The sequence below is a fragment of the Jaculus jaculus genome, chromosome 3 (assembly GCF_020740685.1).
Source record: "Jaculus jaculus isolate mJacJac1 chromosome 3, mJacJac1.mat.Y.cur, whole genome shotgun sequence".
In the NCBI taxonomy this organism is placed as follows: domain Eukaryota; kingdom Metazoa; phylum Chordata; class Mammalia; order Rodentia; family Dipodidae; genus Jaculus; species Jaculus jaculus.
Window position 1 is genome coordinate 104,078,684 of NC_059104.1, and position 16,794 is coordinate 104,095,477.

Sequence of the window (16,794 nt, forward strand, 5' to 3'; positions counted from 1 at the left end):
GAGAGATGGTTCAGTGATTAAAGGCATTTTTTAAACTAAAAAAAAAAAAAAAAAAAAAAGGGTGAAGAGACCCAAATTAATAAAATTAGAGATGAGAAAGCCAAGCACCACATGTTCTCTCTCATATGTGGATCCTAGCTACAGATGACTGGGCTTCTGTGTAAGAATGAAAATACTTAGTAGCAGAGGCCAGTAAGTTAAAAAGGAGATATAAAGGGAAGAGAAAGGAAAGGAGGAGGGTACTTAATAGGTTGATATTGTATATATGTAGGTACAATGATTGAGATGAGGAAGTAATATGATGGAGAATGGAATTTCAAAGGGGAAAGTGTGCGGGGGGGGAGGGAGGGAATTACCATGGGATATTTTTTGTAATAAGGGAAAATGCTAATAAAAATTAAAAATAAAAAAAATAGAGATAAAATAGGCACCATCACAACAGATAACAGAGAAATTTAAAAAATCATAAGGACATACTATAAGAATATATTCTCCACTAAGCTTGAAAATCTGAAAGAAAGGGTTGAGTTACTTGATTTATATGACCAACCTAAATTAAATCAAGATGAGATTAACCACTTAAATATACCTATAACAAGTATGGAGAGCCTAGCAGTTATAAAACATTCCCAACTAAAAAAAGTCCAGGCCCATATGGATTCACTGGTGAATTTTACCAAGCCTTCATGGAAGAACTAAGACCAATGCTTCTTAAACTTTTCCATAAAATAGAAAAGGAGGGAATTCTACCAAACTCCTTCTATGAAGCCAACATCACCCTGATACCAAAACCAGACAAAGATAGAACAAAAAAAGAAAATTACAGACCAATCTCCCACATGAACATAGATACAAAAATTCTGAACAAAATATTAGCAAACAGAATACAAAAATATATTAGAAAGCTTATCCACCCCGACCATGTAGGCTTTATCCCAAAGAGGCAGGGATGGTTCAACATACACAAGTCAATAAATGTAATAAATTATGTAAATAGACTGAAGGACAAAAATCACATGATCATCTCATTAGATGTAGAAAAAGCATTTGACAAAATCTAACATCCCTTCATGATAAAAGTCCTACAGAGACTGGGAATAAAAGGAACATATTTCAACACAATAAAGGCTATTTATGACAAACCTACAGCCACCATAATACTAAATGGAGAAAAACTTGAAGTTTTTCCACTAAAATCAGAGACAAGACAAGAGGGTCCACTGTCCCCATTTTTATTTAATATTGTACTAGAAGTCTTAGCCACAGCAATAAGGCAAGAGACACACATAAAAGGGATAGAAATTGGAAAGGAAAAGGTCACGTTATCATTATTTGCAGTTGATATGATTCTGTACATAAAGGACCCTAAAGACTCTAGCAGCAAACTGTTAGAGCTAATAAACGCCTATAGCAATGTAGCAGGATACCAAATGAACACACAGAAATCAATAGCCTTCCTATATGCTAACAACAAACACACAGAGGATGAAATAAAAGAATCACTCCCATTCACAATTGCATCAAAATAAATAAATAAAATAAATAAAGTACCTTGGAATAAACCTAACCAAGGAAGTGAAGGATCTCTACAGTGAAAACTTTAAAACACTCAAGCAAGAAATTGCTGAAGACACTATGAAATATAAAGACATCCCTTGTTCTTGGATTGGAAGAATCAATATTATGAAAATATTAGCAAAAGTAATCTGCACATTTAATGCAATCCCCATCAAAATTCCAATGACATTCTTCATGGAAACTGAAAAAACAATCCCGAAGCACACAAAAACTCGAATATCTACAACAATTTTGAGCAACAAAAAAATAAGGCTGGTGGTACCTGATTTTAACCTATATTACAGAGCCATATTAACAAAAACAGCATGGTACTAGCACAAAAACAGACATGTAGATCAATGGAACAGAATAGAGGATCCAGATGTAAGTCTGGGTAGTTATAGCCACCTGGTCCTTGACAAAAATGCCAAAAATACTCATTAGGCGAATGGCAGACTCTTCAGCAAATGCTGCTGGGAAATTTGGATATGTATCTGTAGAAGGATGAAAATAGATCCTTATCTCTCTCCATGCACAAGAATTAAGTCCAAATGGATCAAAGACCTTAATATCAGACCCAAAACTGAAACAGCTAAAGGAAAAAGTAGGGGAAACCCTACAACATATTGATCTTGGCAAAGATTTTCTGAATATAACCCCAATTGCTCAGGAAATAAAACCAAAAATCAACCACTAGGAGCTCATGAAATTACAAATCTTTTGTACAGCAAAGGATACTGTGAATAGAACAAAGAGGCAACCTATAGAATGTGAAAAAAATCTTTGCCAGCTATATAACTGACAGAGGATTAATGTCTAGGATATATAAAAAACTCAAAAAACTAAATAATAAAAACCAAACAATCCAATTACAAAATGGGTTATGAAGCTGGGCGTGGTGGCGCACACCTTTAATCACAGCACTTGAGAGGCAGAGGTAGGAGGATCACCATGAATTTGAGGCCACCCTGAGACTACATGGTAAATTCCAGGTCAGCCTGAGCTAGAGTGAGATCCTAACTTGGAGGGAAATAAAAAGGCGATGGAACCAAATAGAGAGTTCTCAAAATAAGAAATACAGATGGCATATAAATATCTTTAAAAAAAATTTCTACATATGTAGTCACCAGGGAAATGCAGATTAAAACTACTTTGAGATTCCATCTCACTCCTGTCAGATTGCTGGTGAGTATACAGAAAAAAAGGAATCCTTCAACATTGTTGATAGGAATGCAATCTGGTCTAGCTATTGTGGAAATCAGTGTGGAGGCTCCTGAGACAGCTAAAAATAGATCTACCATATGATCCAGCTATAGCACTCCTAGGTATATATCCTAAGTACTCGTCTCACTACCTTAGAGACACTTGCTCAACCATGTTTATTGTCTCTCTATTCACAATAACTAGGAAATGAAACCAGCCTAGATACCCCTCAACTGCTGAGTGGATAATGAAGATGTGGCACATTTATACAATGGAGTTCTACTCAGCAGTAAAGAAAAATGAAACTGTGAAATTTGCCGGAAAATGAATGGATATGGAAAGGATTATACTTAGTGAGGTAATCCAGGCCCAGAAAGCCAAACATCACATGTTCTCTCTCATATGTGGATCCTAGCTACAAATGATTGGACTTCTCTGTGAGTGGGAATAAAACTCAGTAGCAGAAGTCTGTAAACTAGGAAGAGGATATAAAGGGAATAGAAAGGGAGGGAGGGGCACTTAATAGGATAATATCGTATATATGTAAGTAGAAGAACAGATTAATGGAGGTGAAAAGGCCTAAGTGAGATCAGGGGAAGAGATTGAGTAAAGAAAAGGTAGAGAAAGAGCTAATCAAAATCTAAGAGGATATAAATAATTCATATGGAAACCTATTTTTGGGGGGCAATGGAATACTCAGAAGCCATAGATTTTTAACAGAAAATTTTCAGTGCCAGGGATGGGATACCTTCCAGTGATTTGTTGGCCAGGGAGGTCACTGATACCCCAAAAACATTTTAGGCCATTGCTGAGGCCCTTAGTTTCCCACCAGGAATATATGGTAAGACCCTATTGCTGAAGACTCCACATACTTGAGCTGCAAGGTCACTGAGAAATCATGCTGGAGCTAAGCTGATAACCTCCTCCAAGTAGACCAGCTGACAGAAAGCTGAAAAAAGCTATGCTCCATTCAGTTCAATGGAAGAGAGAGAAATCACCAGTGGAGATACTCAACAGTGGACACTGCAAGCCTTAAATTTGGTCAGCAAGGCCAAATGAGCCAACAGGTGCAATAGTGGCATATGTGTTATGGGACTAATTGGACTGGAGGCCTACTCCATGGGAGAGAATACATCCCTGATACTGAAAACTTGCAACAGGGGTAGTCTGAGCTCTGGGGGTGTAACGTCTGCTGGTGTCTGTCTAAGTGTATATATTATGCTCACCAAACTGCCCAGTAAGCACTTCTCTTAATGTTCATACCAGTATATTAATGCTACTCTCACTTTTGTTTAGAGAACCTTCTCTCTTCCATTGGCAGTGACCTTGGGATGACTCAAAAGGCCCCATGGTGCTAAGGAGAAGTGACAAGAGGAGTGCTCAGCATGCAATATCTCTATCACATCTTCCAAGGCTCAGGGTCCACTGTGGAAGAGGTGGTGGAAAGAATGTAAGAGCCAAAGAAAGGGTAGGACTCCTTACAATGTGCTCCTCCACATACAAAATGACCTGGATATCCATGACCTCACAGTGCTTGACACTACCTACACAAGACCATCATAATAGGAGGAAAAGATCATGACATCAAAATAAAAGAGACTGATTAAGAGGGGGAGGGAATATGATGGAGAGTGGAGTCTCTAAAGAGAAAGGGGGGAAGGAATTACCATGGGTTATTGCCTACAATTATGGAAGTTATCAATTGAAAAAATAAATTATGGGCTGGAGAGATGGCTTAGTGGTTAAGCACTTGCCTACGAAGCCTAAGGGCCCTAGTTCTAGGCTTGATTCCCCAGGACCCACGTTAGCCAGATGCACAATGAGCCACACGCATCTGGAGTTCATTTGCAGTGGCTGGAGGCCCTAGTGTGCCCATTCTCTCTCCCTCCCTCTCTCTTTCTCTCTCCCCTCTCTCCCCCCTTCTCTCTTTGTCTGTTGCTCTCAAATAAATAAATAATAAATAATTTAAAAATTAAAATAAAATAAATTAAGCCAGGCCTGGCAGCACATGCCTTTAATCCCAGCACTTGGGAGGCAGAGGTAGGATGATCTCTGAGAGTTCAAGGCCACCCGGAAACTACATAGTGAGTACCAGGTCAGCCTTAGCTAGTGTGAGACTCTACCTCAGAAAAAAAAGAATAGTAATTAAAAAAAATAATAAATTTTGGGGCTGGAGAGATGGCTTAGCAGTTAAGCATTTGCCTGTGAAGCCTAAGGACCCCAGTTTGAGGTTCGATTCCCCAGGACCCACATTAGACAGATGCACAAGGGGGCGCACGCGTCTGGAGTTCATTTGCAGTGGCTGGAAGCCCTGGCATACCCATTCTCTCTCCCTCTCTCTCTCTCTCTCTCTCTCTCTCCCTCTTTCTCTGTCACTCTCAAATAAATAAATAATAAACAAAAAATTTTTTAAATAATAATTTTTTTCTTATTAACAATATGACTCAACTGACGCATATAAATCCCTAGATCCAACATGCAGGGTATACATTCTTTTTTGTTTGTTTGTTTGTTTTTAAGCAGGGTCTCACTCTAGCCAAGATTAACCTGGAACTCACTCTGTAGTCCTAGGCTAGCCTTGAACTCACAGTGTTCCTCTTACCTCTGCCTCCTAAGTGCTGGGATGGAAGTCAGGCACCCCCACACCAGACTTTTTAATATTTTTATTTATTTCCAAATGGAGAAAGAGAGAATATGGATGCAAACTCCAGATGTATACGCCATTTTGTGCATCTGGCTTTATGTGGATACTGCGGGCTCAAACCCGGTCTTTGGCTCAGTAGGCAAGCAGCTTAACTGCTAAGCCATCTCTCCAGTCCTACATTCTTTTAAGATATATCTGGGCTGGGCATGGTGGTACATGCCTTTAATCCAAGAATTTGGAAAACAGAGTTAGGAGGATGGCTATGAGTTTTAGGCTAGCCTGAGACTACATAATGAATTCCAGATTAGCATGGGCTATATATAGCAAGACCCTACCTCTAAAAAACAAAAAACAAAAAATAAAATACAACTACAGATAAAACCAATTTATATTAAATAATGCAATGAAAATTTTTATCTCAGTCTCATTGTCAGGGAAAAAGTGAGTCCCTTCAGTAGAATGACCTGTTGTATCAATAGTTCCTGTTACTATTCCACCAGGAAAACAATGTCTAGTGTTTAGTGTAATCTGGAACTACTCAAAACTGCTTCACAGTATATATCTTGGATGACTTCACCATGACCTTTATGTATTAATCATTAAGTAAGCTATTCCAAATTCTGTTTTAATATTAAATATAACAGAAACTGGCTTCTTCAAATGCTTTACTCCCCTTCCTCATTTGCCAAAAGGAGCAAGAGAAACAGGTAACTCCAGTATCAAAGCCAAACACTGACTAATTCACAATTATTTTGACAACTCCCAACATACCAAAGATGTTTACCTGATCAAGCCCTTCTCCTGCTTTCCTGAGATTCTGTAACTGGTAAACAGCTAAGCTTCTTCCATCATCTTGGCAGCACAGATCAATTACAACACAGCCCTGGTCTTCAAAGGCATTGATTTGATGAAATGTAACAAAGGGTTTGCTGTAGTACATCCCTGGTAGAAGCTGCAGGGAAACACAAACAATGACAGACAGACCAACAGACAGACCCCCTCCTTTCCTTTCTGTTCCCTTTCCTGCCTCCATTTTTCTTTTCAAGAAGGCATCTATAAAAGAGGATACTCTCCTCCTCACACGGCAGGCTCAGGAGGTGGAAGTAAAGTCCAGTGTAAAAGCAAGTACTCTTTTAAGTATTACTTGCTTAAGTCATCTCATTTCATATTAATTAATGAACTAAGATTATTTGATACAGACCATCCTTACTGTTACAATTAATTGAAAAATTCTCATAATTTATAGTCCAATGTTTTAAAACATAAATAAATCCTAGATTTTAATCGCAAGGTTAAATGCAAAATATTTATATATGAACTAATTCTTTGAAAAATAAACTCCTCATTAAAATTATTTTTTAATGAATTTCAAATAGATTCAATTTAGAATATTCTCTTCCTGGAGAAATAAAATATAGAACAAATATAATAGCACTATCAGTAGCATAAGAAGATATCCAACCAACATGCTTGGACTTTGGTGAGGACTGTCGCACTGACATAGCAATAAGTCGTAGAAGCAGGTACTTAAATAGTATTATTATGAAAGTGACAAAAGAACGTGCATTAACACCACTTATTTGCAACTGATATGATACCAAGATATGAAAGTTTATTATTTGCCATTTTAATTCACTCAGATAACCAAAAGAATAAAAACATTTCCTAAAGGGCTGGAGAGATGGCTTAGCAGTTAAGTGCTTGCCTGTGAAGCCTAAGGACCTCAGTTCAAGGCTCGATTCCCCAGGACCACGTTAGCCAGATGCACAAGGGGGCTCATGCATCTGGAGTTCGTTTGCAGTGGCTGGAGACCCTGGCATGCTCTTTCTCTCTCTCTCTTTCTCTCTCTCTCTCTCTCTCTCTCTCTCTGTCTCTCACTCTGCCTCTTTCTCTATCACTTTCAAATAAATAAATAAACATAAAAAAAACATTTCCTAAAGTTTTCTAATATGAAAAATCTACTGTGCTAATACATAAGTAGCTAGTCCAGAGAAGAAAATAGTATGTTTAACTAGGAATGTCTTTAAAAATAATGCCTAGTTGAGCTGGGCATGCCTTTAATCCCAGCACTTAGGAGGATCACTGCAAGTTCTAGGCCACCCTGAGACTCCATAGTGAATTCCAGGGCAGCCTGGACTAGAGTGAGACCCTACCTCGAAAAACATCAACAACAAAATAATAATAATAATAACTAAAAATGGCTGGTAACAGAAAAAAGTAAACCATATAGAAATTACTTTTTGACCAAATATTTTCATTATAAACATGTTCAAAATACTCAACCTGTCCAGTGCGTTTATCCACAACATAAAATCGTGTGTTACACTGTGGCTCCCAGCTCATCCCTTCTGAAAAGGCCTTTCCCCGAATTTTAGAAGTGGCAATTTTCCACAAATTCATCTTTAGAGCCTGTTCAATGAAGATTATATAGTTCTTTGTCATTCCTAAAAGGTCCAAGAAACAATAAAATTTATTGTTGGGCAAACCAGAGCCAACTGAAATGTGACAGTAACAGGATACATGTAAAAGCCTGCATACATGACTACTGACCTAAATAAATACCAGACAGAAACATCTACTATTTCCCAGCTTTGCTATAGGGATTTCCTGTTCCTACACACAAAAAAGAGAACTACTAAGAATAGCATGGACTGAATGCCCTCAGCTTACTTTTACCCTTTTTCTTTACTTTTAAAATTATTTTGGTTTAAGAATAAAATAAGAGAGGAATGCTGGTTATAGTAGCATATGCCTTTATTTCACAGCACTCTAAAGGCAGAGGTAGGAGGAGTGCTGTGAGTTCAAGGCCAGCCTGGGACTACAGCGTGAGTTCCAGGTCAGCCTGGGTTAGAGTGAGACCCTTCCTCAAAAAATCAATAAATCAATCAATCAATAAATAAATAATGAGCCAGCTGTGGTGGCGCACGCCTTTAACCCCACCACTTGGGAGGCAGAAGTAGGAAGATCGCTGTGAGTTGGAGGCCACCCTGAGACTCCATAATGAATTTCAGATCAGCCTGGACTAGAGTGAAACCCTACCTTGAAAAAAACAAAAAATTAATTAATTAATTAATGAAAAAGAGATGATATAAGAGGATCACATGAGGTGAATGAGACCAACACACAATTTGTTTATAAGTTCATAATTAACAGTAAAATAATAATAATAGTAAACCAAACAAGAATAAAGAAGCACAATATTACAGTACATTTATTTATATATGTACTTATTTAGTTATTGGAGAGAGAGAGAATGGGCAAACCAGGGCCTCTAGCCACTGCAAATGCACTCCAGAACCTCAGACACATGTGCCACCTTATGTTTCTGACTTGCAAGGGTACTAGGGAATTGAACCTGGATCCTTAGACTTCACAGGTAAACACCTTAACCACGAAGCCATCTCTCTAGCCCTAAAGTGCATTTATGTTCTGCACATTTATTTCTTAGTCTTTTTTCCTATGTACACTGGTAGTAAGTAACTAAGAGTCTATTGGCTATAGCAATTTACAATATAATACAGGTTGAAACAATCTATATAGAAAATTAATTTCCCCAAAAAATATAGCCAAGATCACTTCATATGGGATTATTATCTTGGGGCTTTAAAACTGCCTACAATTTTGGATTGTCACTTAATTTTTTTTTAGTAATTACTTACACTAAGCAACTATATCTCTTCAAACTGTCAGCTGGATAGCATAAGCAGAATAAATTTAACACACACTAAAATGTAACTGGTCTCACTACCATCATTCTCTAACAAGCTATCAATGTGGCACTGGCAAAAACTGATCCATCTTATAGGGTAACAGTAAGATAGGGCTAAGTGTTCTCATCCTTGTCTCTGGACTCACCAAAGCTATGATAGTAAGAAGGCCTCATTTTCTCTGTAGAAACAATAGAACATATCACCTGGGCTCCATGAATTGTCTCCCCAGGGCCCTCCTTCTCTGGAGGAACACGAATAACATTATAGCAGGAACCTAGATAAGAAAAAGGTCTATCATATTTACTGGTTTATATACAAAAGATAACCCTTACTCTTGCTAAGGATTTGGCATTTACTAATGATGTAATAAATAGCTACTGGTGGATTAATTTACAACATGTTTATGTATATACTTAGTGAATGATTAATATTTAGGTGACTTTGAATTGTCTTCCTGGTATTATAATTGCCAGTTAGTCATGATGAACTTGCATAACATGGAATTCTTTAGGAATAAGACAACAGTGAATTTTTTTTGAGGAAAACTCAACAGACTAGCCTTTTTTTCTTTTATGCAAGAGAGCAAAGAGAGAGAGAATTGGCATGCCACAGCTTCCAACCACTGTTATCAAACTCCAGACACGTATGCCACCTTGGGTGCATGTGCAACCTTGAATGCTTGCATCACCTTGTGCATCAGCTTACATGGGACCTGGAGAGTCAAGCAGGCAAGCACCTTAACCTCTAAACCATCTTTCCAGCCCAACAATGAATTTGATTCATTTATTCTACAACGCACTTATTGAGTACCTGCTATGTTCCAAACACTGTCCTAAGTGTTCCACACACTATTCTCCAGGGACTTGTATACAATACTGCAAAAATATGATGCATCAGATGATGATTTGAGCTACAATATTAAAACACCAGGAATGGATTTATAGGGATTATGTTAGAGAGGGCTGGTTGCTGTTTGCCATTTTGAGTATGGTGGTGTAGGAAGGCGTCACTAAGTAGATGACGTTTAGTGAGGGATGTTAGGAAGAGCTTTAACAATATCTGGGAAAAATGCATTCCAGGCAGAGGAAAGAGCAAATGAAGCTAGGAGCAGTTTGGAATGTTCAACCAAGAGTGAGGCCATGTGGTCTTGTCTGATAAGCAAGGAGGAAAGCCAAAAAAAATGAGGCCAGCAAAGTGAGGGTGGGCTAAAAGGACTACTGTGGCTTCTTTGTTGAGAAAATATAGTTAAGAAGGACAAGAGAAATAGCAAAGAAACTAGTCAAGAGGTTACTTCAATAATTTTAAGTGGAAGGACATGATGTCTGAAAATAGAATGGTGGCCATGAAAGTAATGATATGTGGTAACTGCATTTAGCAGATATTTTTTAAAAATTGCTGAGATTACTTTTTTTAAAATAATTTTTTGTTTATTTTTTATTTATTTATCTGAGAGCAACAGACAAAGAGAGAAAGAGGCAGAGAGAGAGAAAATGGGTATGCCAGGGCCTCCAGCCACTGCAAACTAACTCCAGACATGTGCGCCCTCTTGTGCATCTGGCTAATGTGGGTCCTGGGGAATCGAGCCTCAAACCAGGGCCCTTAGGCTTCACAGGGATGTGCCTAACCACTAAGCCATCTCTCCAGCCCTGAGATTACTTTTTAACTGAGTGTTTATGTAAGAGATGCAACTAGCAGGATGGAGTTTCTACTACCTAAGATGAGGAGCACTTATCTTGAGAAAGTTCAGGAAAAAAGATTAGGAGTAAGATATTGTAATACTTATTTAATATCCTGGTAAAAACACTGAGGAAAAATTACATATAAATTGTCACAGAGGTCCAAGTTGGAGATACAAACAGTTTTGAGAATGGTAAAAGAATAGACAAGAGCAATGAATACCTGATTACTATGAAGAGTATTGTAAATAAATATTAAAAACTAACTGGAGTTGGGCGTGGTGGCACACGTCTTTAATCCCAGCACTTGGGAGGCAGAGGTAGATAGGATCACCATGAGTTCAAGGTCAGTCTGAGACTACATCATGAATTCCAGGTCAGCCTGGACCAGAGTGAAACCCTACCTTGAAAAACAAAAATGAACAAAAAAACTAACTGAATTAACAAATTTTCAAAGGATTTTTGCTACTTTTATTTTTTTTAATATTTTTACTTATTTGTTTGAGAGAAACAGAGAGAATATAGAGGCACCAGGGCCTTTTGCCACTCCAAACAAACTCCAGACACATGCACCACATTGTGCATCTGGCTTTACATGGACACTGGGAAAACGAATAGGCTGGGAGGTTTTAAAAGCAAGAGCCTTTATCTACTGAGCCATCTCCCCAGCCCTTACTTTAAAAAAAGGGGGGATATTTAAAAATCTGGAAAAGCAAGCTGGAGAGATGGCTCCTCTGCTAAGATGCTTGCCCATAAAGCCTAACAGCCCTTGTTCAATTTCCTAGCACCCATATAAAGCCAGATGCAAAGTGACCCATACATCTAGAGTTCATTTGCAGTGGCTGGACGCCCTGGTGTGCCCATTACTGTTTCTCTCTGCCAGGCGTGGTAGCCTCCACCTTTAATCCTAGCACTTGGAAGGCTGAGGTAGAAGGATCATTATGAGTTTGAAGCCACCCTGAGACAACATAGTGAATTCCAAGTCAACCTGCACTAGAGCAAGACCCTACCTCAAAAAAAAAAAAAAAAAAAAAATTGGAAAAGCTAAAACACTGCTATGATCTGCAGTTAACCCTGTTCCTAAACTTTTTAGTTCCCCAAAGTAAAATATTAACATTAGACATATTTTATTATAATCAGAGTAACTAAATTTCATCCAAATATATCTGATATAGTCATGTTCCCTGCAACTACATGTTCATTTTGTTCCAGTTCATAAATTTCTCACTGAACCAAAATAATCAAGTGAGAAAACAAGTTGGTTCAGTGTTAGTTGGGATTAGAAGGCAAAAGGATTCCCTATTTGGGCAATTGGATTAAATGATGATTATTCAATCCACTGAATTTAAACACTTAGTCAATGAACTATTCAAACCACAAAGTGATTTTAAAGGCATCTTAAAGGCATTAGGCAAGAAAGGCACATAGGAAACACTCAGAAAAGGAATGCCAGGGGAGATCTGTCTTGCTTAGCATTAAAAGTCTAATTCTGGCAAACTCCTAGGAGTTTGTGTAAATAGCAAGCTGAGGGGAAGTAACAAGCACAACCCCTCGTGACTGGTGGTTATGCTTCCCAGTGAGATGCAAAGGGCACCTGTACAAAGATCATCTAGGGTCTGTATTAAAAATGCAGATTCTTAGCCGGGCGTGGTGGCGCACGCCTTTAATCCCAGCACTCGGGAGGCAGAGGTAGGAGGATCGCCGTGAGTTCGAGGCCACCCTGAAACTACATAGTGAATTCCAGGTCAGCCTGAGCCAGAGTGAGACCCTGCCTCGAAAAACAAAAAAATAAATAAATAAATAAAAATGCAGATTCTTGGCCTCTTTTCAGTTGTACTGAAATAGAATCCCTGAAGATAAATGAAGCTCAGTAACCTACATTGCTAGCAACCATTCTAAATGATTCTTACATGCATTCAAAGTTGAACATTGGGGCTGGAGAGATGGCTTGGCAGTTAAGGCATTTGCCTGCAAAGCCAAAGGACCCAGGTTCAATTCCTCAGGACCCACATAAGCCAGATGCACAAGGTGGCTCATGTGTCTGGAGTTTGTTTGCAGTGGCTGGAGACTCTGACATGCCCATTCTCTCTCACTCACTCTCTCAAATAAATAAAAATAAATTTTTTTGAGAGAGAGAGAATAGACACATCAGCCTTCAGCTGCTGCAAATGAACTCCAGATGTGTGTACCCCCTTGTGTGTACATGCAACATTATACACTGTCACTGTGTGTCTGGCTTAGATGGGACCTGAAGATTTGAACGTGAGTCCTTAGCTTCACAGACAAGCACCTTAACTGCTAAATCATCTTTCCAGCTCTGAAAATAAAATATTTTTTTGAAAATGTTGAAGGCAGGCATAGTGGCACATGCCTTTAATCCCAGCACTTTAGAGGAAGAGGTAGGAGGACTGCCGTGAGTTCAAGGCCACCCTGAGAATACATAGTGAATTCCAGGTCAGCCTGAGCTACAGTAAGATCCTACCTTGGGAAAAAAAAGTTGAATATTATTGGACATGGTGGTACACAATTCAATCTCAGAACTCAAAAGGCTGAGATAGGAGGATCACTGTCAGCAAAAGAACATCCTGGGGCTACAGAGTAAGTTCCAGGTCAGCCTGAGAGTGAGACCCTGCCTCATAATAAATAAGCTGAGCATCTACTATTTTAGAATATATATCTAGGAATAGTATTTCTCCTGTTACAAATGAGTGACAAAGAAACCTACTTGGTTAAGAGAGTTGATTAGGAGGTAGACTTTGGGGGCTGGAGGGATGGTATAATGGTTAAGGAGATTGCTTGCAAAACCAAAGAACCCAGGTTCAATTCCACAGGACCCACATGTATCAGAGTTCATTTGCAGTGACTGGAGGACATGACACAACCATTCTCTGCCCCACCCACCTCTTCCTCTCTCTCAAATCAATAAATAAATATAATAAAAAATTTTAAATATGTTTTAGCCAGCTATGGTGGCACACACCTTTAATCCCAGCACTTGGTAGGGAAAAGTAGAAGGATTGCCATGAGTTCAAATCTACCCTGAGACTACTGAGTGAATTCAAGGTAAACCTAGGCTAGAATGAGACCCTATCTAAAAAAAAAAAATTAAAAATATCTTCTAATTTTTTTAAGTGGACTTTTTTTTTTTAATTTTTATTTATTTATTTGAGAGTGACAGACACAGAGAGAAGGACAGATAGAGGGAGAGAGAGAGAATGGGCGCACCAGGGCTTCCAGCCTCTGCAAACGAACTCCAGACACGTGCGCCCCCTTGTGCATCTGGCTAACGTGGGACCTGGGGAACCGAGCCTCGAACCGGGGTCCTTAGGCTTCACAGGCAAGCGCTTAACCGCTAAGCCATCTCTCCAGCCCCCTTTTTTTAATTTTAGAGAGAGATAATGGCATGTCAGGGCCTCAGCCACTGAAATTAAACTCCAGATTCTTGCATGACCTAGTAGGCATCTGCAATCTTGTGCTTGCCTCATGTTTATGCATCTGGCTTATATAGGATCTGGAGAGTCTAACATGGGTCCCTAGGTTTCATAGGCAATCACCTTAACCGCTAAGCCATCTCTCCAGTGCAAAAGTGGACCTTTTAATTACTGAGAAAGATGGATAAACCAAAAGTAAAATTAGAAGCCTTCCTATGAACTAACAACAAACATAATGAGGATGAAATTATGGAATCACTCCCATTCACAACTGCCTCAAAAAATAAAATAAAATAAAATAAGGTGCTGGCCATGGTGGTGCACATCTTTAATGCCAGCACTCAGGAGGCAGAGGTAGGAAGATTGCCATGAGTTCAAGGCTACCCTGAGACTTCATAGTAAATTCCAGGTGGTCAGCCTGAGCTAGAGTGAGAGACTCTACCTTGGAAAACCAAAAAGTATATATAATAATAGTAATAATAGGGTACCTTGGAATAAACCTAGCCAAGGAAGTGAAGGATCTCTACAATGAAAACTTTAATAAAACACTCAAGAGAAATTGTAGAAGATACTAGGCAATTGAAAGGCATCCCATGTTCTTGCACTGGAAGAGCCAATATGGTGAAAATGTCAATCTTACCAAAAACAATCTACATATTTAGTACAATCCCCATCAAAATTCCAATGGCATTCTTCACAGAAATAGAAAAAACAATCCTAAAACTTATTTCATAGCATGAAAAATACCTTAAATAGCTAAAAGAACTTTGAGCAACAAAAATAAAGTGGGTAGCATCACCATACCTGATTTTAAGCTATATTACAGAGCTATAGTATTAAAAACAGCATGGTACTAGCACAAAAACAGATAGGTAGATCAATGGAACCGAATACAGGACCCAGAATGTAAGTCCAGGAAGCTACAGCAATCTGATTTTTGACCAAAAAAATGCCAAAAATATTCACTGGAGGAAAGACAGCCTCTTTAACAAATGGTGCTTGGAAAATTGGATATCTAGATGTAGAAGGATGAAAATCCTTATCTCTCTCCATGCATAAGAATTAAGTCCAAATGGATCATAGACCTTAATATCAGACATGAAACTGCTAGAGAAAAAAGTAGGGGAAACACTTCAACATATTGGCATAGGCAACAATTTTCTAAATATAACCTCAGTTGTTCAGGAAATAAAACCACTGATCAACCACTGGGACCTCATGAAATTAAAAGCTTTTGTATAGCAAAGGACACTGTGAATAGAGCAAAGAGGCAATCTACAGAATGGGTGAAAATCTTTGCCAGCTACACATCTGACAGAGGATTAATTTCTAGGATATACAAAGAACTCAAAAAACTAAATAATAATTCAAGCAACCCAATTAAAAAATAGGCTATGGAACTAAGTAGAGAGTTCTCAGAAGCAGAAATATAGATGGCCTATAAACATAAAGAAATTATACATCCTTTGCCATCAGGGAAATACCAATTAAAACTACTTTGAGATTCCATCTTACTCCTGTCAGAATGGCTACCAACAAGAAAACAAAAGACAATAAATGCTGGCGAACATGTGGAAAAAGAGAAGCCCTCCTCACTGTTGGTGGGAATGTAAACTGGAACAGCCATTGTGGAAAACAGTGTGGAGATTCCTGAGACAGCTAAAAATAGATTTACCATATGACCCAGCTGTACCGCTCCTAGGCATATATCCTAAGGACTCATCTCACTACCATAGAATACTTGCACATCCATGTTTCTTGCTTCTCTATTAATAAGACCTAGGAAATGGAACCAGTCTAGATGTTCCTCAACTGATGAATGGATAATGAAGATGTGGCACATTTATACAATTTCCAACAGTAATGAAAAACAAAATTATGAAATTTTCAGGGCAATGGATGGATCTAGAAAGGATTATACTAAGTGAGGAACCCAGGCCCAAAAAACCAAACATCATATATTCTCTCTCATGTGTGTATCCTAGCTACAAATGTTTAGATTTACATGTGAGTTGGAGTAAAAATCTGTAGCAGAGGTCAGTAAGCTAGAAATGGGCTATACAGGAAGGACTTAAGGAGATGGTATTATATATATGTAAGTACATGAACAGATTATTGAGGGTGAAATGGCCTAAGTGAGGTCAGGGGAAGAGACTGAGTTAAGAAAAGGTGGGGGGCTGGAGAGATGGCTTAGCGGTTAAGCGCTTGCCTGTGAAGCCTAAGGACCCCGGTTCGAGGCTCAGTTCCCCAGGTCCCACGTTAGCCAGATGCACAAGGGGGCGCACGCCTCTGGAGTTCGTTTGCAGAGGCTGGAAGCCCTGGCGCGCCCATTCTCTCTCTCTCCCTCTATCTTTCTTTCTCTCTGTGTCTGTCGCTCTCAAAATAAAATTGGCTGTATACACACTCTATACGTAACTATTAAAAAAAATAGCCAGAGCCAGGCATGGTGGCACACGCCTTTAATCCCAGTACTCCGGAGGCAGAGGTAGGAGGATCACCATGAGTTCAAGGCCAGCCTGAGACTACATAGTGAATTCCAGGTCAGTCTGAGCTACAGTGAGACCCTACCTTGG

At 38.9% G+C, this 16,794-nt stretch overlaps 1 protein-coding gene across 5 annotated transcripts in view; it reads right to left on the minus strand.

The window, feature by feature from the left end:
- The window catches only part of Bco2 (beta-carotene oxygenase 2), a 71,830-nt gene that overhangs the window by 17,366 nt on the left and 37,670 nt on the right, over positions 1 to 16,794 (minus strand). For all 5 annotated transcript variants that reach the window (XM_004666477.3, XM_045145442.1, XM_004666475.2 and 2 more), the window contains 3 exons: positions 9,260 to 9,388; positions 7,688 to 7,848; positions 6,189 to 6,356 (listed from right to left, as the gene is read on the minus strand). In XM_004666477.3, coding sequence (XP_004666534.2) covers positions 6,189 to 6,356; positions 7,688 to 7,848; positions 9,260 to 9,388 — 458 coding nt within the window. The remainder of the gene's footprint in view (positions 1 to 6,188; positions 6,357 to 7,687; positions 7,849 to 9,259; positions 9,389 to 16,794) is intronic.